Source organism: Aphis gossypii, chromosome 3 (assembly GCF_020184175.1).
Source record: "Aphis gossypii isolate Hap1 chromosome 3, ASM2018417v2, whole genome shotgun sequence".
Classification (NCBI taxonomy): Eukaryota; Metazoa; Arthropoda; class Insecta; order Hemiptera; family Aphididae; genus Aphis; species Aphis gossypii.
In genome coordinates this window covers 28,932,597-28,954,798 of record NC_065532.1, presented here as the reverse complement: position 1 = coordinate 28,954,798, position 22,202 = coordinate 28,932,597, and the positions used below count along the sequence as shown (strand labels likewise).

Here is a 22,202-nt window from a genome sequence, read left to right as displayed (position 1 = left end):
TTTTATGGTTGATAAATAATAACTACTTCTAATTATCGCATTACTGCATGTTGGTTTGTGAGCACTAACCAATTTTTGGAAACCCTTACTAAAGACATTTTTTTTATTGTTAAATAAACATATAAAACAAGGTAATAAAAGATATATAGTTAGAATAATTTGGTAGGAAATAAATAAAACGCTCATGATTTTTTAAAATAATTGGGAAAAATAAATTAATGGAAAACTAGAATTTTTAATTGAAATTGGTTTTTGTGTTTGGCTCTTTTTATGTTACTTATAAAAATTTAGCATCCTTATAAAAATCAAGAAATCTCAAAAATATGAATGTATATAATTTTATTACAGTAATTTCAAGCTCAAATTACACAGTTAGATATTATTTTCAGGGACTAAGATAGGTATATCCACAGAACAATATATATATCTTAGTATATTATATTTAATATATTTATTAATTTTTTCAACCTATCGTTAGTAATTCACTAATTCTACAGAAGTACAGAACTGTAGGAAAACCACAGATTACAGAAAGTTAGAAAGAGGAAAACAAAAAATAACAGCAATGATCTGTGCCCTGCGGGATCACAGCTGCGGGAAGGTTGTTGGGATTTTTACTTTTTCAGGTTGGTAGTATTGAATTAGAAAAATTAAAAGAATTTTTATTCTTATCACTTTGTGAGAACTGGGGTATCACCATATCAGTATTCAGTTCAATAATATACATTTTATGTTACGACTTACGGAAATTATATAGGTATTATTATTATTTACTAATAACACTTAGAGGTACCTAATAATTATTACATGTTTATTTTACGTAGGTTTATTTGAAAGTTCGATAATTTGACGATATTGATGGTGTCAAATTCTCCAATCGTTGTGTTTTAATATACTCACGGTTCGTCGTAAAAGAAATGATGCCAGATGACAATCCTGCGAACGACCAAAGGATTTCTTTATTTTTAAGGAAGCTTTGGACATTGGTCTGCAGTAAAGAAACCGACAATGTGATTACATGGAGCGAGGTATATTTTGATTTATTTTTCTAAATAATTTTTAGGCACCTATTACAAAATTTATTACTTTGTCCTAGTAATTGTGTCTTATGTTAAAACCTGTATTAAAACGTATGAGTACTTATATATTATTTTTCTTTTGTAGGATGGTGACAGTTTTATAATTAACAATCCTGTAGAATTCTGTAAGGTTCTACCAAGATATTTCAAGCATAATAACTTTATGAGTTTTGTACGACAGTTACACATATGTAAGTTAATTAATTATTATTATTATTATAAATATCCAATGTGTTTGAAGTAAAATAGATTAAATTTTATAGTACCTAGTAATGCTAACACTAATAATAATAATTTTCCATCTAGTTACTATATTAAGAAAATTACCTAAAAACTTAGTTACAATAATATATTTATATCTAAATTTCAAGTATACAGTGGAACCTCGATAACTCGAACCTCAATAAGTCTAAGTTTTGTTAACTCAAAAGTATGCTTTGGCCCATCTTACAATACCTATATATTTTATATATTTTCTATAAGACGAAATTTTTGATTTATTGTACAATAAAATATAAATATATTTTTCCCCCCCAAACGATTCAAATTCTTGATATTCTACTGTTTATATTTTTCCTTATTAGTTATATATACACTGTTTAATTTAAAAGTAAATTAAAATAGCAACCTATTTTAGTCATTATCCATTTTCATTTACATTGGTCAACCAAAAAATATCTTTTTTATGCTAAGCTATGAAATGCAAGTTAGGCAGTTGTTGAAATGATGAAGTGAGATCTAATAGTGTCGTATTTTATGAACATTGGCCATATCTATTGTCGTTGCTTTATGCTGAAACTAACTACCTGAGTTTACTTTAATATAATACAAAATAGCACTTGTATAAATTTACAACCTACTAAAATACCTATCTTAAAAAATACTTTTTAAGAATAGATTTTTTTATAACAACTTAAATTTAATAGTTTTTTGAATTATTTTTATTTAATGTGGTAAGATTTCAAAATAACGAGATTCCAATTTTAGATCAATAAAAAAAACAAAAGGAATTTTTGCAGCACTTATGTTTTAAAGTATAATAGTGTATTTTTTATTTATTTTTATTTTAGATGGTTTTAGCAAAAGAATATCTGATGTTGATCACACATCTAATCATGGAACATCTTGTGAATATGCTCATCCATATTTCATGAAAGAACATCCTTGTTTATTGTTGTCAATTAAGCAAAAGCGAGGGGAAAAATTGGTGAGTAAATATTGTTTTAAGTTATAAGCACAAAATGTTTAATATTTTAATTTTAATTTATCAATATAATAGCATCAAGGCATAAAAACCGATATTGATTCAATTGAAACAATAAGTACACTGTTGAAAGAAGTTAACTCAGTTAAAGACAAAAATAAGATGCTTGATTCCAAATTTACTGCTATGAAACATGAAAATGAGTGTTTGTGGCGTGAACTAGCAGTTATTCGACAAAAGCATATGAAACAACAACGAATTCTCAACCAGGTTTGAATTAATGTCTTATTGGTTTATACATTAGTTAATAATAATTATTTTTTTAGTTATTATACTTATAGTATGTAACATTTTAAAAGATATATAATATTTTTGTAATTATGTTTTTTATTCTTTAAAATAGAGAAGAAAAAAAATATTGTATATATATAGGGTGATTCTTTTATAATTGAACACTCATTATTTCATCAAATATTGACTTTTTAACTTTTTTTTTTCAAAATATTTTTTTTCATGCTTTTATTTTTTCACCCTCATTTAATTGTAAAACCTCTATCAGCTTTTGATTTTCAAATGTCAACCTATACTAAAAATGTACTAAATTAATAGGGCTATTTTTTTTATGAATTTTAATGTTCAAATAATTATTTTTCATTAATATGTTAGCTTTTTAAAGTTGGATTGTTTTCGGTTTTTAAAATAATTCTTTTTTTTTTGAAGACCAGTAGTTACATAAGGAATAAATAATAATAATAGCCAATAGGTACATATTTTCATGAGTATCACGTCAAATTTGTAAAAACAAATAAGCGAATGCTAAAATAGCTAAAACACTTAACAGCGAATGTTCAAAACAGCTAAAGTATATTATTTCAGAATTGTTATTATTATACAGATAATATAGTGACCCATAGTGATACATAAGTGTAAAACAGTATAATTTTACTTGTAGTAATAAATTTACAGCCATTAAAATAGTTAACAATATTGTTTTTTTTTTTTAATTTTTAATACAGTATCTTGATATAGGTATATATATATTTTTTTATTCTTTTTTTTCTATTGTGAAGTTTTGTCCTCTTATGTATAACTTTATTTTCATTTCTGTGTTAGTCTGTTCTTGTTTGAACCTTTCTATAAGTTCCAAAGTGCTGGGTAATGTGCTAAGTAAATGATTTAAACCACGATTCCAACTTGTATAATATGCAAAAACCTATAAAACATACACTGTTGCTGTCAAATATTGTGGTTGTAATTTAATCCACCTATTTTATTATTATATCTCTTATAGAATATTGGATAACCCAGCTATAAAACTGATTGTGTTCATTTGTATCTTTATAACTTATAAGTAATAATATTACTACAGATTAAGAAGATTAAGAATAATAAATTTAAAAATATGCTTGAGCTATTTTGAACATTAACTTATATATATTTTAGCTATATTGCTATTGCAAAATATGACTTTTTGGATTTATGGTTATGACTATGACTCATTTTCATATATGTAATAAATTTGTTATCCATTATCATTCGATATAGTGATGTACTTTGTACTTGTAGTTACTACCTCCAACATATAATAACATTTTGTCATATTGAATTTAGATACAGCCGTAACTATCTGTGGGATGAATACTTGAAAACATAAAATCATCCATCTTGAGGAGCTAGAACTCGCTAACAGTTAAAAGAAAAATAATAATTTTAACATTAAAATTCATAAAAAAAATATCACTATTATTTTATGACATTTTAAGTATAGGTAGGTTACCATTAGAAAATCAAAAGTTAGGTTAGGTTAGGGTAGTTTTCATATTAAGTGTAAGGGTGCAAAAATGAAAATATCATATAGTTTTAGAAGATCATGAAATTATAAAAATTGAAAAAAGTCAACATTTTTCAAAATAATGAATGTTCAATGATAAAAGAACTAACCTGTATGACTGATAAGTACAGTATAATAATAATCTTTTTTGACAGAATAAAATTCTAATTATATTTGTTATGTATGTTTTATAATACAAATTATTTATAGTTATAATATGTACAGTAAGTCCTCATTGATTATCGCCTCATTTAGCGTTGTAGAAGTTTAAGTTCTCGTTTTTATTTAACACTGCAACAATTTCAGTGTAATATTGTTTTTAATACATATGTTCATCAAACTTTTTCAGATAAAAATGTTATTGTTTTGATTGACATACTTATTAATTATTATATATAGATACTTTTATTTATTTATTTTGGGTAATATGTACTCCGTAATCATTTTTCATTTTATCGATAGACAGTTGTCTAAAGACATTTTTGCTATGACTATACAGTTTTTGTATACATACATAATATTACTATTAAATATTTATCAATGTATAATTAATATAGCAAAAAATGCCCAGGCTCATCTTCTATGGTTGAAAATCTTAAAAAAAAAAATCAGAAAACTTTAACTTTTTACAAAAATTCAAATTATAAAAGTTATGAATCTGGTGAGCAAGCAGTGGACATTACTAATCATTATTGTACATCAACTACCGTCTTAAGTAAAAGTTATGCTGAAAAAAATAATTACAATTAATATGTACATAATAGTTATTTATTGGCAGGAACCTATTACAATAAAGTATACGTAGAAAGTGTTTTGATTAACGTTTTTTCAGTTAACGTTGTGTTTTATAGGAACCTAACCTCCACACATTAAATGAGGGCTTACTAGATTAATTTACAAAAATTATACAAATAAATCAAAAGTATTACATGATTTACTAAAATACAAAGTAATACCCCCCCCCCCATTTAAAAAAAAAAAAATAAAACAAAATTTATTTTTATTTCTCTATTTACAATTATATTATATAGTATAAATACATATATTTATATATAATTCTACCTAACATGGTGACTATAAGAATTGTTCCTCGTTTTTCAGTCATGCAAAAAATAATAGTCTAATATTTTTTTTTATAAAACCAATGATTGCATTTTATTTTTCTATTGATAATGTGTCAAATTTAATAAAACAAATAAATTAAAATTTATGTACAATGGAATGTAGAATACATTATACAAATTATTTTATTTTATACAATTATAGTATTATGTATATTGTATGTAATGAAACCTCTAACAAACACTTCTAAATAGTTAAATAGCAGATATTTATTTTAGGAATGAACTACAGACATTCTTTTAACTGAACCCTCTAATAGTAGTATACTAGTATTATGACTAATATTACCAAATAGATTAATATACAATTAAATGTATACATTTTGGGTTGTGTTCATTAAAATTAGTTTATTAGTATTAATATAAATACAAATTTAAATAGTTCTTCTTTTTTTAACGTATTTGCATGATTTCTTTTATCGCATTTTTTTTTAAACTTAATATTAATTACTATTATTATTTGTAATAACTGTTTTTTTATTATAAATATTTTAAATTGCAGTTAATCCAATTTTTAGTTACCTTAAGACAACCTAGTACTAATAATACACTGTGCCGAGAAGTAAAAAATAATGTTAGGTATGTTCTCCCTATTATGCACCATAAGGCATCAGAAAAGGCAACTTCCGGAGAAACATTTACTGTAAGTTTTTTTTTATATATAAATTAAAATTCTTGTTTTAAATTTATAAAATATATTTTATTATGGAAAAGAATCCAAAGTATAAACCATCTACGTCATCAGGACCTGTGATTCATGAATTAGATGCTGCTGATATTCTTAATTCAAATGAAGATGGTAAAATTCATGGAGGAATTTTTAAGTAAATTTTTTCAAGTTATTATAAAAAATAAATTTGTCTAAATAAATATAGTATTATTATTTTGTTTTTATAGTGATGTAGTAGAGCCAGAAGGTGTGGTACTTAGTCCTAGCAGTGTTTCGCAAATGTTAAGTAGTCCTGGTGGTTCAACAGTTGAAGAGATATTTGCACCAAATGAAATTATAATGAATTCACCATTAGATGACTTGATCAGAGAAGTGTCTGTATCTCCTACTGAAGAATTATTAGAACCAAAAACAACTATTGTGACTGTTCCTTCATCTAATCCAGAAACAAAAATAAATAAAACTAGTAATAAAACATCTAAAAAAAGAACAAAAAAAGATATTAATCCTTCAAAGAAAAGAAAGACAACTATTGTTGATAATGTTCAAGACCTAAAATCTACATCTTCAGCAGTACCTTATGTCATTAAAGTAGAACCAATGGGAGATGATCCACCAGTTATTTCTATTCCTGACATAGATTTTGTTGAGCCTGAAGTGTAAGTGTGAATTTTCAATATAATTATTATTAGTTATTCTGTATCAGTATTTTAGTGAATGATACTAAATAGGGTCTGATACATTTTCTTAGAGTACATTTTTGATTATTCTTTCTAATTAATTATTTATGTTTATGCATATAAGTTAATATTTTAAATATTTTCAACTTTAAGTTACATGGCTTAAGAGGACGCTATGTCCGCATGTGTTTCTCTGTCTTATACACGCGTATTATGGTTAAAAAGTGTTATGCGCAAGACAACTTTACTCCCTCAATATTTATATCAAAATTCCCAAAATTTTAAATCACATTGAAAAGAACTTTACCTGTGATGTAGTGTTTTAATTTTTTTGGTAGTGATAACCAATAATTTTAGTAATTAAATGAAAAAGTTATCGGTTGGAGAATTTTAGGTTTTTTTATTTAATTATTAAAAATTATTGGTTACCACTATCAAAAAATTAAAATGCTTCATCATAGGTAAAGTTCTTCTAAATGCAATTCAAAAATTTGGTAATTTTGATACAAATATTGAAGGATAAATGTTGTCCCGCGCAAAACACTTAATAACTATGTTACGCGTGTATAAGACAGAGAACACATGCGGGTATCACATCCTTTTAATCTACAGGTTCCTAAAGTGGTCTATATCGACCTCTTGGGGTCGATTCTGATCTGTAAGGGATCTATGTCGATGAAAATTTAAATTGGGAGTGCATCATATGTAAATAGGGGGTCCACAAGTGTTATAAGTCGAAAATGCATTAATTATTTGCAAACAACCTATTTCTCCATACAATTTACACAATGGTGTTAGATGAATCAACTTTGCCTGGTAATATTATTAGCATATATTTGTTTTTTTATGGATCAAGAAATCCACGAAGAACTGCTCTTCGCAAAAACTTTGACTCAAAAGGCGAATCAATATTCAATGTTTTGAAACATAGATAAATTTGTAAAAATTTAATTTTAGGGGTCTACGACAATAGAAAAAGTTGCCAAGTGGTCTACGAGGCAAAAAAGTTTGGGAACCTCTGTCTTAACCCCTAATACTTTATTTCCAACTTTTTTCTCAGAACTCTGTTCTCTGTTTATTATATCTACTCATGACAATATATTTGTCAAAATAATGGATTAACATGTTAGTATGTTAGCCATGATGTTCATGCAGTCTAATGTTTTAGATTTTTTCTAGGTACACAGTTTTATAAACTAAATGTGTAATTTTAATATTTTAGTTTGGTTTTTATATACTTGTGAGGCCTATTATAGATGTTTTCCCTGGTTAGTTATAAGTAAGGTTTGGATTTGATGGCAAATGTCTTCTTTTTCTTTTTTTAATAATAACAATAAAAAAATAATTTTTTTATAAAAATGTGTTATATTTAATATTTAAGATGTTGCATGTATTTTTTTTTTTTGCCTTTTTTTACTTATAAATTCCTTTTATATGTTTAATTTTTAATTTATCTGATAGTTTTATTCATGACGTATGTATTATCGGTACAAATTTATAAGAGCTTGTAAAGATGGTGTATTGTGGATGTTATGTTTAAAATTTTTTTGAAGGAGTCAGTATTAGCATTGATTAAAGAATCTATTCTATAATAAAAGGTATATGCAATATTTATTGATATCGCGAAGTACTTAATCAAGTATTTGGTATGGTCAGTTAATTTAATATTTATAAAAGTAAATTAAAATATGTTTATAATGCGTAGATTCAAGAAATTCAAGACTGTTTGTCAATCCACATTTGTCGATCACAATTATTTTTGTTTAATAATTTTTCCACGTTTATTTTATTTTGTTTTTCAATATGCTGAAAGTTAAACAGAGTAACAATTCTAAATTGAAAAAGTATGTTAAAAAATTTGGTGAAAATATTTTTTCAACTGATGGTTTTATTTTATATTATAAAATTTGTGATGTCAAAGTATCAAGTAAAAACATTCCATGTAGAGCAATATATCGCAATTGTTTAGTAAATTTTGTAATTGCTTTTTTTTAATAATTTTAATGCTTTTTTTTATTAATTTTATTGCCTTCAAATCTGAATCCTAGTTTAAGCTTTTTGTAATAATAAATTAATATTGTGTTTTATTAAATATTATGGATAATATAATTTGAATATTGTATACTAAAATATTTAGTTGTAGCTTTTTCTATGTATATATTTTTTTTTGTTTCAGAACTATTTCTAATAATGATGAATTATGGAATAATGAAATAACTTCAAATTCTGATAATATGCAACTTGCTAATCCAGAACCTAGGCAAGTTAATATGTGTGACGGGAGCAGTTCTGTATCACCAAATTTTCTTAACAATGTTATGCAAAAGTATGGTGTTGCCTAAATATTAATTTGTTTTGGATAATGATAAATAGTGTCTAAACTATAATTTACATTTTAATAAATTTTCATTTTTAGGATGAAAAATTAATTAATTTGTACATAAATTATTTTTTAATTAATTTACCTTAACATTTCAAATGTCAAGTAAAATAATTGGTAATGAGTGATTGACTGTATATTCAATTATTTTTTATCTTATTTGTAAATTACTTGATGTTTTCGATCTACCACTCTATTGTATATAATAGTAAATTACCTATCTATTATTCTATATTAGACAAAAACATACTTTATTGGATACATTTTAACAGTGACTTACAGTCTGCTAGGAGAAATAATCATTTTCCAATATTTCAACTTGCATCAGCTTTCTGTGCAGGAGTGAAAAAAAAAATAATGCAATCATGTTAGGTCAATATAAATTATTAATTTTTTTTTTTGCAGGGAAGCTGTTTCTAAACAAATTGATTTGGTTCAAGCTGACTTGGAAAGTTTATTGAAAGGATTAAATGATAAATACACATTTGACGCAAATATGTTTCTTAATGTAAGTACATTTTTTTTAACAATAATAATTGTTTTGAAAGTTAATTAAAATTTTTGTTTAGTTCATTAATGATGATCCTACAAATTTAAATTTGCCTATTACATCAGAAGAACAGACACTTAATGATGGTATGTACTGATTCTAATTTTTGATTAAATTTTATAATTATTTATACTTTTAGGTTAAAATATATTTGTGGTCTGTGAAATGTTAAGTTCTTTTAGCTTTTCCATTTTTTCACATTTAATATTTGATTATAAAATGCATATTTAATAAGAAATTATTCATATTAATACCTATGTACTTCTTTTGAAATTAAATATAATTCTATGTATTTATATATTTTTAATATTTAACAGTTAATAATTTATGGTTTGATTATATTTTAGCAAAAAATGGGTTGAATGTTACACCAGATAATCAAATTGTGTCATGTCTATCCCCAAATACATATGATCTAAATGATTTAATGACAGCTTCAGCAGACTGGACGATACCAAATACTCCCATGTCATTTGATTCGTCATATGAAAATGATGCATTAAATACTCCAGTTATAACTGATTCTTTATTAAACACTGAATCACTTTATCCAACTATATCCTCAACAGAAAAATAATTTACACATAGTTAACTGTAGATTAATTATATAATATGTATATTTTGCATAATTTATACGTAATTTTTTGTTGATTTGTTAATATTTTGATGTCATTAAGATCAAATTATGTTCTAAAAAACCTATCTTTTTTTGATTTAAAGATTTGTTTTTATCAAATAAATTATGTTTCATTTCTTCTCTAAGTTAACAATGTATAGTACAATTAAATAAAATATGGTTTTTTTTTTCATTTAAATTGACATGTACAATGCAATTTAGTGTTATTGATTTGTATTGTTTATCCTGTAAACTCATACATATTATTTTCTTAAATTTACCTAATTTTAATAACTAACAAAAATATAATAATTTTTTTTTTAAATTATTTTATATTTTTATGTTGTTTTGGATTTCAGAATAATGAAAATGTTTATATTATTGAAATATAATAATGTAAAATATATAAGTTTAAAACTAATAGGTAATAGTATTACTTGTTATATTATGTTGTCATACAAATATTTAATTCCTAGTTTGTTTAATTTATCAATAAATATTTCTGTTTATAACTATATTTGTCTAATAACAATATGATTTATTTAAATGCACCAACACAACAATAATATATTATTAATTTAATATTTAATCAATAAATAAAATTATTAATACATAATAATATAATTATTAATACAATCAAAATTTTAACATTTTATCATTACAATTAACAAGTAGGATGTGTTTAAAAATATGTTTAAATTAATTGGATGGATTTATTAAAAATTCTAAATATTTTTGACTTATGAAAAATATTTAGTATTTTAATCAACAATAAATGCATCTCATACAAGAAAAAAATATTTTTTAAATATTAATAGGTACATATTATTTTTAAGTACTATTTTGTTTTGTTATAAATAATTATTTAAAAATAGTTGTTACAGTAAAGTTAAGTTTGTATATTATATATAAATTATACACTGTAAAAACAAACTTTTTTATATGACTTAATTATTAAGTATTTAACTTGACCAATGATAATCTTACTTAACACAAACAATAAATAACGTATTGGAAGATATTGAGAAGTTTGCTTCATATGTTAATTATTTTTTACTTGAAATTTGAAATTTTGCTATAATAATTAAAATATTTACTTTAATATTTTTTAATAATGTAATACTTTGACTCCTTAATATGTTCAAAAGGCATGTACAGTATATACAGCAGACAACTGTTTATGTAGATTTATTAGTTTAAACAATTTGGACAATCTTTTTACATCGATAGGCCTCTGTATCAATAGTTAAGCCATTTCAGTGGCTATGTTAAAACAAAAGTAAGATATTTGAAAATATTTTTTTATCAAATAATAATAAACATAGTATAATATTCATTTAAAATTGTTTAATCACAATTTATTAGGAATTAATTCTTATTATAACAAACGTAATTTTGCAATTATTAATTGCTGAATTCGTGAAAATTTAAAAATAAATTTGATTATTTTTACCTACTTCTAGATTTTGAGCGAACTGAGTTATATAAATTATATCAATAAGACAAAATAAAAGTATCATCTTTACTTTTCTAAAAGTTATAAATAAAATATGAAATGATTCAATGACAAATTTATGGAAAATAGGAAAATATTACTGATTTTGCAATTTTAATTGTATTTAAATTGTTCGTTGTGAGCAGATTATTATAACTAATTTATTATCATTTGCATGTTTGATTAATGTTTTATCAACGGAACCTTATATGTTGTATTATAACTAGAGCCCGGATTTTTATGTTATTGCATATTTTTTTTTCTTTTCACTTTTCTATATTTTTGTTAATAATCTTCTTAAATCATACTAATTGGAATTCAATGCTAAATTTCTATTTTGCATATTTGACCACAAATGCATATTCGTTTATAATTGCATATTTGTTGCATATTTCAATAAATGCGCTGTCTCGAAAAAATTTTGGTCGGTAGGACGCGGAATTAGTGACACAGTTTTAGCCATCTTAATTTAAAATTCGTATTATATATAAAATATTATGTAATATAAATTAAAAATAGTTGAGGTAATCCCATCGTATTAAAAGAAATAGTTCATTTGCTGTACCTAATCTAATCATTTTATTGTCGTTGTCGATGTAGTACATATAATTTTATAATATAATAACTATTAAGACCCAATGGTTGCTATTTTAAATTTGCCTCAATAACTTCAGTTGATTATAAATAATAAAGAATAATTAAGAATAAAAACACATTTCGAGTTGTATATTTTATTTTATTTTTAAACAGTATTATTTATGTATTTATTTATACATTTATATTTTATCATCTTATATTATTTTAATACTTAATGTAACTTTGAATTTTTATACAATATACATACATTTTGTAAATGCATATTTGTTGCATATATTAATGATTTTTACTGTATATTTGTTGCATATTTTAATGATTTTTACTGCATACTATATGGCGTATTTTGATACTTTTTAGTGCATATAAATCCGGGCTCTAAATTTATAACATACTTAGGCGCACTTCAATTGATCCAAATAATGTTTATCGAAAAATATATAGTACATACTCATTGCTCATTGTTTATGATGTAAAATTTTTAAATTGTTGAATATAAATTAGGCATAGCAATTTAATGCAGAGGCCTAGCAATAAATAAAGACAGGTAGGTAATATAATTTTGTGTATCTATTAATAGGAAATATTTCATTATATTATTAATTATTATAGTATGTTTTTGTTACCTATAATATCTACTTTTAAATTTCTATAAAACGATTCAAGATAGTTAGGTACCTAGGTAGAAGTCTACCTATGAATAGATATAAATTTATGAGAATTATGTAAAATCATTTTTAATACCTAGGTAGCTTGAATTCTAAAACATCAAAATACTGGCAAAAAGACCCTGCGAGAAATAACATAATATTTTAAACAAAATAGATATAAATATTGTAACTATTATAATTATAAAATGATTCATTGTAAGCTTAACAACCAATGTTACAACAATCTTTAACAATAAAATATAAATTTAAAAATTAATTGGAACAAAATTTTATTAACTACCTAATGAATAATCCGATTAGTGAATAGTAGGTAATATGTGGCATACACAATTAAATTAGGAAATTATTATTTGTTCGGTTATGGACATCGAATAATTTAGAACACACAAATAGGAATAGTAAAATAATATCTACCTACTGTGGGCATTTAACAGTTTTATGGTAAAATTTAGCAGAAGTTTTAACCGAAATTCTTTTTTTGAATTATATTTTGTTTAGAATAGGTACCCACCTACATGTATATTTATTATTTTTATACAGTTACCTGCTTGTTGACCATAAAACATTTTCGCATTTTACTCGACCGTATAAATTAAAATAAATCCTAATATCTATAGCTATAACTATATTTTGAAATTGTGCTAATAATTTATTTTAAATGACCTATGTTACCATAATAATATCTAGGTACTCTAAATTTATAGCTTTTTTTTAAAAGGTCCTATCACGTATACCTATGTTAATTATTATGTTTTTCAGATGTTTTAGTGTATTATGTAGTACACAATAATTAATAGTTGGGTGGGGCCTATACGCTATCAACATTTCTGTGGTATTAATTCGAAAACCTTGCTTTCCGTTCTATTTCTTGTCAACGTGGAAACCGGACGCGATCGGCAACGATATGAGAGTAGGTATTAAAATTTAGTATAGTATCTACACCGGCCTATACAATATTATTATACAAAAATGTATTAGCTGTAGGAATAGTTACTACGAGAACGTTGAAATATCTTAAAATCGTAAATTTAATAATACTAATCTATATAATATATATATTATATATTATATAATTATCATACCTTTGGGAACAATACAATTTTTTTTTCAATGTTTGTACTTAAAAGTAATTAAAATTTAATTTGAGAGTCATTTATATTGTTATTATGTAATTTGGATTATTTTTTCTAAATACTCTCGATTGAGGTTTAGTGTGTTTGTGTAACCTTATACAAGGTTACCTTGTAACAGCTAGGTTAGGGTAACCTAACCTTGTATCACGCCTATCGATAGTTTATATTTTCATCCCTGTAACTATACGATTAGACAAAATAATATTCGTTTTGGCACTTCGATTCAGTTAGTAATTATTATATTTGAATAGAACTCTGAGAATCCGTTACGCCCGTCATTGGCCAAACGACAATTACGTCATTTTTGTCTGCAGTTTCCTCGGATTGTTCGGGCGACGACGGTATAGGCGATGTCTGTGTACGACGAGACCTTACGCTTTTGCTAAAGAAAAAAACAAACAATATTAACACAAATAACACGACGTAATTATGTAAGTATAATTTAATAACAATGTTTCAGACATGTATTGAATATTTTAATGTAATAATGTAATATTATATGGTTTCGTACCATTATTGTACTATGTTCATGGTTATATGGGTACTATACGTCAATACCTACCTACACTAATTAGTTCTGAGTTTCTGACTTATAAATAGTAGTAGAATAATAATTACTGTGTAGTTATTTTGTAATTATTACCGCAGACCGCAGCGAGCACTACACAAACGTTGCTATAGCATATAATATATTCCATAGCATGTAGGTATATATATAGCACATCGTGTTAATCAAATTAAACCCCGCCACCGACAGTATTCCACCGATATGTTGTATTATTAGATATAATTTATTTCTGTATTAGTTATGAATAATTAATAATTATACAAATTATAGGCGGATATTGGATATGGGTGTATAGATTTTGAAGTTTTCATCATAAAAATGTGGGGAAGTATATTTATGAGTTTATGACGTATTTTCAATATTTTTGGTTGGTATGAACTATGCACGAACAATACCTATGAGAAATCTGTATAAAAAGTTTAGTGAATAGGTTAAAGGTTAATTATGTTATCACTTCCCTCAACGGATAATTCTGTGTACAGAACTTACTGTTGGTAATGTGTTGGTACTGAGGTGTTATAGGTATTATACCATATTTAACCTAAACCATTTAGTTTATACTTTCATAGTATAAAATAAAATAATTGAACAATAGTTAAGCTCCTCAGTAAGTTTTTCATTGTGCAGTGTGTAGAACATTCTTCAACGGTTGTTATTCAATTAGTATTTAGTATGTAGTTATTCACTAGTCACTACGCATCATGTTCAGTGGCACGAATTATTTTTTTTATGAAGGACAAACTTAGATATTTACCAGTAGGACAGCTGTCGGACGCCCACCGTCATTAATCATTACTAGTTAATTGTACAATATTACACATTTACATTTACAAAATAATTATATAAGATAAAACCTTTACCAGTTGCTATAGCTAGGGGTCAACAACTTTAACATACACCCAAAACAATAAATGATTTATTTTTTGAGAGCTTGGGGGGGGAAATATCACCACGTTCCATAGGATTTCTGCCACTGGTCACGTCAGGCATAATTGTGTATTATCAACTCACATTTTATGTTATATTATATTATGCTTTGACTAAAGTGATATGGACCATATTCATTGCACCTTTTCTGTACCAAGTAACAATAGTCAAGATATAATGCACTATAATAAAACTATGTTTGGAAATAAAAATCATTCTAAACCTATCAAAAACAAAACTCACTGATTGTTTTCGGACTGATGAGCGTACAGGTCGTCTTGATCCTGAGCAATGTACGAACATCGACAGCACATTCGTTTGCTGTGTACTTTGAACACGTGGGTAGCCAACCGTTCGGCTCTGGCCGCTTTGTACTCGCAGAACACGCATTCATACGGCTTCATGTGGGTGTTGAGGTGCCGTTTCAGACACCAATTGTCGACTCCCGACCATGGGCAAAACGTGCAGCAATACCGTTTTTCGAAGTTTTTCCGACTGCCTTTGCCCTTCGGTTTCGTTGTCATCGTCGCCGTGCTTGTCGGCACCACTGAGTCCACAGCCAAAATGGTATCTTGCGTAAACATCACCTATCGAACATTCGCGTGGCTATTAATTGAGTTGTCACTATTATTTGTTTTCATAAACCCTATACATGTTAAAAATGAGTGCGTGACGTAAACGGCTTAGTCGTATAGAATTTGTCCAAACTATAAAATTCTTAAGATAGTTAAATGGATTACAATTAAAATAATAGCTATAAAATCCAAAACAGATAGGGTCATAAACATATAACCATATGACTTAAAAAGTTAATGTAAAACATATTTTACCCTATATTGTTTAATGTATAGGAACGTAGTACGTAGCAATGTTATCATTTAATAGCTTCGTATCAAATTAAAATGTTGTAAATCCAACCTAACAACGGATGAACCCATCACTCATTGTATCTTTATTAGAAAATTATGAATTTATTTAAAAATAATATTACTGGTTAGTATGTATATTAAATATCTATAGTACATAGAACATTTTACAATTTACATTATACAACTATTCGTTGGTCACTATAATATATACTCTGACCTGCAGTGTCCAGCGAGGGGATAGTGGTATAGTGTATAGTGGTATACGGCGTTTTTTTTGGGTTATGATTTTTACACACGTCCATTAAAAAAATCTAAATCTAAACTCAAGTCCATAACTCACCGGTTTCATCTGGTTAGTCGGTATTGGTATTTGTATAGTGTGAGTGCCGGTCTGTTCGTTAAAATTGACCACGGCGATGTTGACGACCGTCTGCTGCTGTTGCTGTTGTTGTTGCTGCTGCTGTTGTTGTTGATGTTGGTCGTCCAACACTAGGGTGGGCAGGGTGGAATTGTTTGCGGCGATGATCGGGGCCGTGGCCTGCAGCGGTTGTTCGTCGATCCGCCGGGACACTACGATCTGCGCGTCCGGCTCCAGCGGCGGCGGGTCGCCCGAGTACAGCGTCACTCTCTGCTGATGCTGCTGTACCGCGGCCACCGACTTGCCGAACGGATCGCGTTTCACCCGGCTCAAGCAGTACTCGTGTTCCCTGTGCATGCGCGTGTAGTGTTTCTTGACGTGATCCGCCCGGTTGAACTGCTTCTGACATATGTCGCACTGGAACGGTTTGTCCTCCTTGTGTATGTTCTCGTGTCTGGTGTACAGGTCCCGCCGATCGGTGGCGTACGGACAGTGGGCGCAGTTGAACCGCTTTTGCGCGGTCTGCGTTTCCGTGTCGGCCGCGTTCAGTCGCATCTCGTCGTCGGCGACTTCTGCGGCGGTTTCGGCGGACGCAGCCGCGGCGGAAGCGGCTACGGCGGCGGCTGCTGCGGCGGCTGCGGCCGTGGCTATCGCCTTGTCCGCGGCCGCCTTCAACCGGCCCAGGTAGCTGGTGACCTCTTCGAGTACCGGGCTCTCCTTCCACGATTTCCGGCCGGCCTGTTGATGGGTCCCTTGTTCGGCCACCACGTTGTGCTGCCGGGCCAAGTGCAGGCGGATGCACTTTGTGTACGCGCTCGCGTACGGACACTGCGGGCATTGGAACACCTTGACGTCGGCGTGCGTGCCCAGCCAGTGTTCGGCCACGCTGGACAGCAGGCCCATCGAATCGCACTCCTGACACTTGAACAGTTTCTTGTCCACGTTGTAGCTGCCGATTTTCGACGAGGTCCACGCGATCGTCTCGTTGCTGGTCACCCACGGGTCGTCCTCGGGCTGCGATTGTTCGCCAAACGATTCGGCCGCGTCGTCGTTGTCGATCATGCTCAGGCCCTCTTCTACCATTTTGTACGCGTCTTGGCCGGCAAACTGCCTGTCCTCGGACGACGATGTATCTTGTCCGTAAATTTTTTTCGTAATCTCTTTGAACATGTCCTCGTAAATATCCATTTGCACATCTGCCATTGCGGGTTGACTACCATCTAATTCCACCACCTAGATCGTTGTACGGGGCACGCGTCACCTTAATTAAAATATTTGAAACGTATTAATACATAATATATGTAGTTTTTGTATTGTATATAATATAGGTAGTTATGAAATCTGTAGTTGAATTAATAATTCTGTCGTACTATTTACTTTGATGCGTTTCGATCGCCAACGTTTCAAATTGTATATGTCTTACCATTCAAGAAGAAAATTATAAATTAATTTAAATTATTAAAGAATAAAAATAAATTACATTTTAAAACGATTATGATGATATCCGTCTAATAATATAATAAATAGACCGTTAATGTTTATAAATATCTGGTACCTATATCTTGTTCTTGTAGCTTAAATTAATTACCGAATTGATTCGTGTACAACACTTGTTACATCCTGACATCCTGACATCCCGTGAATGATGATTTAAATAAATAAATCTAATTTTCCATCCCATTTGCTTAATATCATAGAGTTATTAAAATTTAGGATTAAATTTTATTTAGGTATAATACTTATATATGATTCGAATTATAATTGGATTATTTAATAAAACTAATATAATTGCAATATTAAGTATAAAAATATTCATTTTAATGATAAATTACTACTCCTCTAAAGAATTTTTCAAAACATATTTGAAATACAAAAACGTTATCTACTTATTAGTTATAATAATTTCATTAGAATAGTATGAAATAAATAAATAAATAAATTCTACGCTTTAAAATTATATTGATAATTACAACTAATTAATACGTATGATTTAAAAATAATTGGCAAAATTTAGTACTATTGTTTTGGACGTTATTTTTAAAATGTTTTATTTTGGTAATGCTTAAAGAGGTATATTTTATTCGTGTTAACTTTATTGCTATAAGATGCTATCAGGAATCAGAATTTCAACTATTTCTTAAGTAAACAACGTTTTATTTTTTATATTTATTTATTATGTGTACACTTGTAGATAAGAACCTACGTCATTCATTTTACATGAAAAAATACACAAGCAATATTGTTTAAGAAGTTTATTTAGTTTGAAACTATAAAACAAAGTAAAGTGATAACGATTTTTAATTATCATAATTTTTTTGTATATAATGAATAATGATAAAGTATTTGAACATCATTATTATAACGCGTAGAATAATATTATATTCGTTGCATTGTCGGCTACACATTATATTTTCGCATTCGTCAATTGTTTCGTTTTATTAAAAAAAAATCAATATTAAACTATATACGAAAAATGTTTCAATTCATTGAATTTAAATTGAATATAACAACGATTACGTGTGAAATAATGAGCGGGGAATGCCACCAAATACAACAATCGATTTAACTATAATATATACTGGCCACTGCGTATTAAAATTAAACAAAGTGATTAAACAAGTATATGCTGTAAACTCTTATTATTTTCTTTAGCATAATAGTAATAAAAAATATCAAATATAATACGTAAATTATATCTATTATTTATTATACTCGGATAAATTTTACAAGTTAAAAATGGGTTAGAGTAACATAATATTAAGTATTAAAATTTTAAAATTAGTTCATAGATGCCAAAATTATTCGTCCAAATTTCGATTTAGATACATCAACATTTTTTGATAAGTTATTTGATTAACATTTTAGAGAAAAAATGGACGATCATCATTATTCATGTTTAAAAAATAAATTGATATCACTACAGGAAATTTCTTAAATTATATACATGTGTAATTTAAGTATTTAAACATTTTGTCCTAGAGCATATCTAAATATTTTAAAAAACGAAATTCGAATAAATGAATTATTAAAAACAATGAGGGGTGAACACGCTTGGTTAATTATCATATTATGTAGGGCATAACTGTGTACTATTATTCAATTGGAAGTTATTAATTCATTTAGAACTTTTGATAAAACTGTTTATATATAATAAATAATAAGGAATATTATTAAAATTAATATTAATACGAATAAAAATATTTTTTTTTTGCTTAATATGCTAGTATATAATAATAATTTGTACCGCAAAATAATTTATAAATGCAACAAAGAAATATTTTACACAGGAATTTTTGTTTTTCCAATGCAAATGTTCCACGGATATTGACTAGCTAGTGTAGGAATGCAGTTTTATCAAGACCTACGTCGCAATAGCTCGGAGATATATTTAATATCGATTTTGAAAGCTTTCCTTAAAACAAAATGTGATGTATCTACATAATACTATTATTATATTATTACGATCGGTTTATTTTGTTTGGTTACCTATACATCGACGTAGCACAATTGCCTATCCGAGCGCCGTGTAACGAGTTTGTCGACGTACTTACCTGCACTGACAACATTGCCGAATAAACCATAACAATATTTTTTATTATTATTGCACAGAAGCTTTATATTGTCGGATTGGACAACGGTAAATAATATTATTATATAGTCGTCGATGTCACCATCAGTGGCATATAATTAACATCGAACATATTGTTTCCACGTCTTCAGTTACCACGTAGGCTACAGAGGTGGTCGTCTTGGGTGGTACAATTTTTTGGGGGGCTTACACGTGTAAAAAGGGTATTGACGATTTTCAAATATTTGGAAAATAAATTATGGTTACAATTTAATCGATTAAAACGCAATGAGTGTGTATAAAATTTCTATTATACATAGGAGTGACGAAAATATTTTGCGCAGGGGGTTGTAATGTGTATAGCTTACGCATGTCTTAATATTATAATACAGACAGATAGGTATTTAAGGAATGTAATAATATCATGCACTTCGACTGTCACATAGCGTACAATACAAAATCGTGATAATCAATAATCCCGGAACGGACGCGTACCGAGCGCGGTACACACTTGTTGTGTGATAACACGGCGGTGGTACGCCACATAGTACTATACAACGAGATTGTAATATAATTTTAATATTTACGTATGGTAATAAAGGCGTGTTACCGTTAGCTGTAGAGTGTCAGAGACGTGTTACTATAATATATTGTCAATATTATTGCTCATGAACGGATTCGCCAGTAATCGTCCTTAATTTCGTACAATATACAGCTGCGGCCTTCGTCATATGAGTCTGCATGGTGTGTAGGTGGGTACGGTAATTTTCTGTTCGCACACCCGTATACAATTATTAATCGCCATAAAATATATTATAATAATAATTTTACTATAATATAATATACCGTATAATATTGTCGTCTTCGTTGTTTTTGTTATTGTTGTTGTTGTTGTGTATTGTATTGTTGTTATGCGTGTCGTTGTTCCATACCGATGTCTTAAAGAAGCCGTGCCGTGTTCCAGTGGCGTCCGGATCAATTGCCGACCGCGGCCGAATGGCGGTGACGCGGATAACGACGACGGCACGACAAATGACCGCGCGCCCAGGGAAATGATAATAAACGACTACCACCACAAACGTATATGATGATTGACATAAATAAATGCATTGCGACGTGTGCAGAGAGTATTGTGGTTGTCCTACAGCTCCCTCTGCTGGTAAATGGATACGTTTACCCGGCAATAACTGACAACAACGGACATCCGTCCACCGACGGTAAACGGTCTGGTTTTGCATTTGCCATATGTAAAAAATAATGAGCAAAAAAAAAAAAAAACCCGACCAATGGATCTGGAGGAAGGCATTTTCAGTTGGTTTTTTTTTTAAAAATTCTTTAGGTCTTAAATTCAGCAACAGCAACTGGGCGGGGTGGAAGAGTAGGTTGCAGACAGTCTGCGTATACACTGTACAGCCTAGGGGGTAGGTGTAGAGCGTTGTGGGTAAGGGCGTAGCTACGAGAATCGTTCGATCGGCTACAGCTTTTGGTTGCTAACGGCGACCAGCACGTTGGATTTCGCTGCCAGATAGCGCGAATCCTGCAAATAGCACACTCTCGTACGGCCACCGTGAGAGCTTTTATATCCGTTTTCGTCCGTGTCATTCGTAATATATGTGGTAGGGGAGGAAGGGTTATAATTTTTAACGGTATTTTCTACAATTCGAGGCGAGAACCGTCGTAAACAATCGGATTTACGAAATCGCGACACGTCAAAATCGACGATCGGTATTATATTTTATCTGTCGTACTTTGAAAGCCATTTATAATTAATAACGATATAATTGGTACCTACGGCTATACGTCTCGTATTGTCAACAGTAGACGGCCAACCTAAATAGAAATATACGACTGTAGTAAATATTGACTTTATATAGAAGCACCAAATCTA

At 28.4% G+C, this 22,202-nt stretch overlaps 2 protein-coding genes across 5 annotated transcripts; one reads left to right on the top strand and one right to left on the bottom strand.

Moving 5' to 3' along the window:
* Positions 1 to 248: 248 nt before the first annotated feature.
* LOC114127694 (heat shock factor protein) lies at positions 249 to 10,222 on the top strand. Of its 4 annotated transcripts, none has more exons than XM_027992017.2 (12): positions 249 to 757; positions 825 to 1,028; positions 1,165 to 1,270; positions 2,150 to 2,286; positions 2,359 to 2,553; positions 5,738 to 5,878; positions 5,950 to 6,059; positions 6,133 to 6,564; positions 8,762 to 8,845; positions 9,371 to 9,473; positions 9,535 to 9,601; positions 9,863 to 10,222. In XM_027992017.2, the coding sequence occupies exons 2-12, from the start codon at positions 918 to 920 to the stop codon at positions 10,090 to 10,092; spliced, it is 1,716 nt and encodes a 571-aa protein (XP_027847818.1). In that variant the 5' UTR covers positions 249 to 757; positions 825 to 917; the 3' UTR covers positions 10,093 to 10,222. The 4 variants fall into 4 exon arrangements, with proteins under 4 accessions (XP_027847818.1, XP_027847817.1, XP_027847816.1 ...); XM_027992016.2 differs by having other exon boundaries at positions 252 to 626; positions 8,762 to 8,911; XM_027992015.2 differs by having other exon boundaries at positions 253 to 757; positions 8,762 to 8,911.
* Positions 10,223 to 14,246: 4,024 nt separating this feature from the next.
* On the bottom strand, positions 14,247 to 21,529 carry LOC114127666 (protein charlatan). The gene is made up of 5 exons (XM_027991978.2): positions 21,161 to 21,529; positions 20,925 to 21,083; positions 16,729 to 18,007; positions 15,763 to 16,106; positions 14,247 to 14,406 (listed from the first exon to the last, which is right to left on the bottom strand). The coding sequence occupies exons 3-5, from the start codon at positions 17,947 to 17,949 to the stop codon at positions 14,262 to 14,264; spliced, it is 1,710 nt and encodes a 569-aa protein (XP_027847779.2). The 5' UTR covers positions 17,950 to 18,007; positions 20,925 to 21,083; positions 21,161 to 21,529; the 3' UTR covers positions 14,247 to 14,261.
* Positions 21,530 to 22,202: the final 673 nt, after the last annotated feature.

Excerpts from the sequence above, each read along its gene's own strand:
- LOC114127694 (XM_027992016.2), top strand. The coding sequence starts at position 918 with ATGATGCCAGATGACAATCCTGCGAACGACCAAAGGATTTCTTTATTT. Across the intron at positions 2,554-5,737 it reads AACAACGAATTCTCAACCAG|TTAATCCAATTTTTAGTTAC; the intron begins GTTTGAATTAAT and ends TTTAAATTGCAG. Across the intron at positions 9,474-9,534 it reads ACGCAAATATGTTTCTTAAT|TTCATTAATGATGATCCTAC; the intron begins GTAAGTACATTT and ends ATTTTTGTTTAG.
- LOC114127666 (XM_027991978.2), bottom strand. The coding sequence starts at position 17,949 with ATGGCAGATGTGCAAATGGATATTTACGAGGACATGTTCAAAGAGATT. Across the intron at positions 16,107-16,728 it reads CGACTAACCAGATGAAACCG|GTGATGTTTACGCAAGATAC; the intron begins GTGAGTTATGGA and ends AATGTTCGATAG. Across the intron at positions 14,407-15,762 it reads CATCAGTCCGAAAACAATCA|CAAAAGCGTAAGGTCTCGTC; the intron begins GTGAGTTTTGTT and ends TTTTTTCTTTAG.